Source organism: Octodon degus, unplaced genomic scaffold, assembly GCF_000260255.1.
Source record: "Octodon degus isolate 3935 unplaced genomic scaffold, OctDeg1.0 scaffold00019, whole genome shotgun sequence".
In the NCBI taxonomy this organism is placed as follows: Eukaryota; Metazoa; Chordata; class Mammalia; order Rodentia; family Octodontidae; genus Octodon; species Octodon degus.
Genome location: NW_004524595.1, coordinates 8,299,143 through 8,304,590, shown reverse-complemented (window position 1 = coordinate 8,304,590; position 5,448 = coordinate 8,299,143). Strand labels below are relative to the sequence as shown.

General features: G+C 35.3%; 1 protein-coding gene across 1 annotated transcript in view; it reads right to left on the bottom strand.

Annotated features, from left to right (window-relative positions):
- Positions 1-5,448, bottom strand: part of Itsn2 (intersectin 2) — a 167,042-nt gene that overhangs the window by 57,638 nt on the left and 103,956 nt on the right. The window contains exons 20-22 of the mRNA XM_012513845.2: positions 4,431-4,528; positions 1,181-1,356; positions 762-906 (exon numbers count right to left, since the gene is read on the bottom strand). Of these exons, the coding sequence (XP_012369299.2) occupies positions 762-906; positions 1,181-1,356; positions 4,431-4,528 (419 nt within the window). The remainder of the gene's footprint in view (positions 1-761; positions 907-1,180; positions 1,357-4,430; positions 4,529-5,448) is intronic.

Sequence of the window (5,448 nt, the reverse complement as noted above, 5' to 3'; positions counted from 1 at the left end):
CAAAAGTTAATAGAAGACCCAGTCTTATTTTTGGGGAAATATGATAGCTTGCATTGCTATGCTTCAGCAACTCCTCAAATTGTTCTTTCACTACAGTAACTTCTGCTGGTGAAATCTTCTTATCTTTGAAGGGCTACTGAAGTATCTTCCTTTAATGAAGACTACTGCAACTCCCACACTAATTATTGTCTTATTTCTCTTAGTACCCTGTAAAAATCTGTTAGATTTCTTACATTTTATCATTATTTGTATGTCTATCTCCCTTATTAGATTATGATCTAATTAAAGGCAGGAAATTTTGACTTATTTTCCCTTAAACTCCTATGCACAATAAAATTCTAGTCTAATTATTTAATAAACATTCATGAGTGAAAGTGAACCCTATAGGATTTTATTGTGTTAAGCCTGCAATTTCTTCATAGAAATGTTAAGGTAACAATACCAACAGTGGTTTTATCAAATTCAGAGACTAAATACATATAACAAAGTTCTAAGGCTTTCAGATAAATTACTTATTTTAGAAAAAGCAAAAACCCCTGAAGCCCCAAATTTCATCTCTTTCACTTGGTACGATGGTAAGTAATTACTGAAAATTGTCTAATAAGCATTCTTCAACTTCACTTCACATGTGTACGTTAAGAACAGAAAATGGATGCTTTGGCTAAATGAGTGAATACGTCTTTGTACAAAGTCTTCATTCAACTTATAGAAATCACAGCAAATTCAAAGAATAAAACACATAAAAATTATACACAACATACCTGTCCATGAATAGGTGATACGGACCCAGGGGACACAGTGCGAGTAAAAGCTGATTTTTTCTGCCATGATGTATTAACAGTTAGGTTTGAAAAAGATACATTTTGATAATCAGTCACTGATGCTGGTTGATTTGAAGAAAGTGGTCTGCAAATATAACACTTTAATATATTTAACTGTTTAGACCCTAGTGAAATACTACAATTTATCTACCAGTATGTCATACATACTAGGTTTAAACAGAATTTGTGAAAGAAAAGAATTCATGAACAAACTACTGACCAATGCTTTCATTTGATAAATTTCAGTATTGGACTGGGAAAAATTAACAATATTATGAAATATCATGTGGACACAATTACATCTCAGCATTTATATATTGACAGAGACATACAAATTTCATCATCAACTCAAAACTTACTCAGAAGAAGTTGAGGTAGCAGATAAAGACACTGTAGGAGGAAGTAAGGCCTTCTTAGGAGACATAGTTTTCTCATTTGATGGCATTTTTTCTACATAGTTGCCTGGAAACCAGCCAAAGTTTCCTTGAAAACTGCCATAAAGCCAATCAGGCTCTCCTATGGTTTTTTCGTCAACCTGTGAAAAAAAAAAGAATTATTAACATTGCTTAGAAACCCACATATTTACAGTGGAAAAAGGTGCAGACTACAGCATTCTCATGTTCAGAAGTGCAACTAATAGTGGAGGCTTTTTCTATAAATAACTATAGGTTACAATTCTGTTTGAGTGAATACATGAAAACAGTTTACAAAGACAAACAGTATTATACAGAGCTTATGCTGGAAAAGTCTCTGGAAACCAATGCTCCTTATGTTCCAATTTCCCAATGCAAAATAGTAACTTGTTATTCTTCTTGGTTTCTTCTGTGTCATCTTCTATTTTCTAAATAATATGCTTATGCTGTTATTTCTTAAATTTTTTATTTTAGACATTATTGGCTTTTGGTTATGGAAAATGAAAACAACTCTCACTGTCCTCTCTTACCCTACAAATACTGTTACATCATAATTTCTTTAAATTATATTTAATATTTATATTATTATGACTATATAAATAACACCTGAGTCTAGCAGTATTCTGCCAATGACATTTCCTTTCTTATACTTTTATTTCCTTAAGAGTTAATCACTAATTTGTCTTTTATTTCTCTTTGTTCTTTTTTTTTTTTTTGGTGGTACTGGGGACTGAACTCAGGACCCTGTACTTGCCAGACAAGCGCTTATTCTACTGAGCTATCTCCCCAACCCTCTTTGTTCTTAAAAGGTCTTCTTGAACTCGTAACTAGAAAACCTCTGAATACTATTTTCCAAATGGTATAGAATCAGGTGAGTTTCGCCACTGGCTTTTTTGCTTCATGCTATTCCTTGAACAGGCCACATTCTCCCAGTGTGGTCAGTTTTCTATGTAATAATGAATCCTAAAGCTCTGTTCTTAGGACTGACTTCTCCACAGGAAACAGTCTCTACTTTCCATTCCTTCCAACACAGCTTTACCTAGATGTCCCATGGGAATTTCCAATTCAAGTCTAAGACTGAACCTTACTCTATATCCACTCATCCTTAGCTTACTATTTTGCTTCAATGTTCTATGTTTTTATTATTCTTAGACTTTGTCATTCTAAGTAAAAAAAAATCTCTGGCTCTTATTTCTTACACTTCTACAGCCAGGGACTTTGTAACTAAAAACTTCTGAATTTTTTTTTAAAACCTTCTCTCACTAACCTCTTTAAGGCTGTGTGTGTGTGTGTGTGTGTGTGTGTGTGTGTGTACGCACAATGTTACTGGGAATTAAACCTAATCCCTTCACACTGAACTATTTCCCCAGTCCTTTCTAATTTATTTTAATTTTTGAGAGAGGGTCTCACTAAGTCATTAAGTTGGCCAGGCTAAGCTCAAGCTTGTAATCCTCAGACTGCTAGAGTGCTGATATTACAGAAGTATGCCAACACATCCAGCTATGCCTTTTCATTTTCTACCTAAGATTACTGTAATCTTTACTGATTCTTGAAGATTCTGTTAACTTACACCAAATCAGGCCAGTGTTAATACTGCCATAAATAGTGTATCACACTGTATCGCCACGTGCACTTATCTTCTATTTGTCTAGTATCCATTTTATTGCTTTCATCTAGCATACCTGTAAGCATTCTGCTTACTTCACTGAATAAATATGGCAACTGTGTCTCTTTTCCATTTCACTTTTCATTAAAATCATATAGGATCCACTGATATTTGTAAAATCAGGTGAGGGTATAATTAACATTAATTTCACATTTAAGATATTAAATTTGATGTTTTAAAGTATTTATACACCTATGAAAAGTCGCCTTAATCAAACAATGAATATATCCATCACCCCCAAAACTTTCTTCTCATTCCATCATCAATCCTGGCCTACAACAACAGATTAGTCTGTACTTTCTAGAATTTTATATAAACAAAATCATACAGTATGTGCCCTTTTTCTTGTTTGCCTTCTTTCACTCAAATATACTGAGATTTAGCCACTCATTCCTTCTTTTTCTCAAAATTTTATTAATACACATTTGCAGTATACATTTTGAAATTCACCATAGCATTCCTGTCACTGCTTGGGTTGTTACACCATATGGACACATCACATTTTTCTTCCCACCTGCTTATAAACATCTGAGGTGTTTCCAGTCCTTATTAGTACAAATAAAGCTGCTAGGCACATTTCCCGTCATATGGGCATATCCTTTCAATTTGCATGGCTAGTTCATATGAAAAGTGCATGCTCAACTCTTCTGTGTGCAAAGAATGGCCTGTTAAATATAATCCACATCCCGTACAGAAACTAAATCCAAGTCTGTAGCTTCAAAATCCTACACTGCTTCTATTATATTCCACTAGCTCCATCAAATGTGACTCCCTGAATCTTTTCTTATTCATACACTGTAAGGTTGTGGTAATACAATGCAGAGCTTTGTTCCATGGGAGAAATAGCCTACATACAGTTAGGGTTGCAGAATCTACCTCCAGTTCTTTTTAACAGGTACCACAAAATAATCAATTTCTCAAAATTTTCTTTTCTCGATTTTTTGACACAGGGTCTTGCTATGTAATTCAGGCTGGTCTAGAACTCATGGGGATCCTCCTGAATGCTGGGATGGTGTGTACGTGCCACCAAACTCATCTTCAGAATTTTATTTTTAATTTGTTAAAATAGAGAAATCATCCCACCTTTTACAGTATGAAGCAATATGGCACAGAGAAAAAATAATAGATTTAAGACTCAGAATACACATATTTTACCCTGGCACTGCAATGCTGACAGTTACAATTTGTGTGAGCCTAAGCTTCCTTGCCTGAAATACAGCAGTAATAACAACTGTTCCATGCAGATACGAATGCCCAGGTATGTTACACAGGAGGTATGGTCTAAGGACCAAAATACTTTAACAAAATAACTATTGCCAAGTGTGGTGGCACACAACTGTAATCCCAGCACTTGTGAGGCAGAGGCAGGAGGATTGCTCTGAGTTTGGGACTAGCCTGGGTTACATAGTGAGACCTTATCTCAAAAAATAAACAACAAAAATTACAAAAAATTTTGGTTAATGCATTTTTACAGTCAGTAATATTTTACAATTACAGCTTATTCAGGAGAAAAAAGACTTTATTTCCTACCTGAATTATATCCCCAGAATTGAAACTCAACTCATCATGGTTCCTTGCTTCAAAAGGGTATAATGCTCTATAATTCACCAAAGCAGTAGCTGTCTCACCTAAAGAGAAGGCAATGCTATAAGTTGCTGCTTGCATGTATATACATCTTTGTTATGATTTAATAAAGACCTCTGAAAATCTAAATGAAAAAAATTGAGCATCAAAAAGGTACAATGAAAATTCACTGGACACAGACTTGTTAGGACTTAAATGTCCTGAATAATCATATCATCAATATAAAAGCAAAGAAAGATGTTTGTTCATCTCAAATAAGGGAGGAGGCAGTAAAACAAAGGGAGGACATGCAGGCTGAGGTGTGTGCAGGGATGGAGGACAGGGTGGAACAGTGGCCAGGCCACGCTGTACACAGTGGAAGGAGACTAAGCAGGGTTTCCTCTGTGGTGGGCAGAGCACAACAGGGAAGAAAAGACAAAGAGTCACAAATAACATCAACAAGTAAACCAAGTTGGCTGAAGAAAAATCCAGATTATCAGTAAGGTTCTAAAGGTCAAACAGTAGAAAAGTTCACAAATCCATTTGGCTTGATAAAATGAAGACTTGCTCACTTTTAGAACAGATACTTTAACTTGTAAAATTCTGAACATATTGTACTGTTCTATGAACTGAAAAGTTTATGCATGCACAAGAGGATGCACTCTAAGCTACTCAAGGAATGGCTCAGAGGGATGTAAAAACAAAGTTTCTTTTCAGAAAAATTCAATATGTAAAGACTTAAAATTTTACTGTTGTTTCATTAAAAATAAACAACTTAGGTCTAGCACCTGGTTGGCAAGTACAAGGACCCAGATTCAATCCCCAGTACCACATGCCATGCCAGCCTTGCCCCAGGTAGGACGCTGTGTCCACCATGGTGATGCAAGCCTCTAATTCCAGTGCTGGTGAGGCTGTGGCAGGAGGATCACTACAAGTCTGAGCTGCAGAGTGAGACCCTGTACCAAATACATATATATATATATAT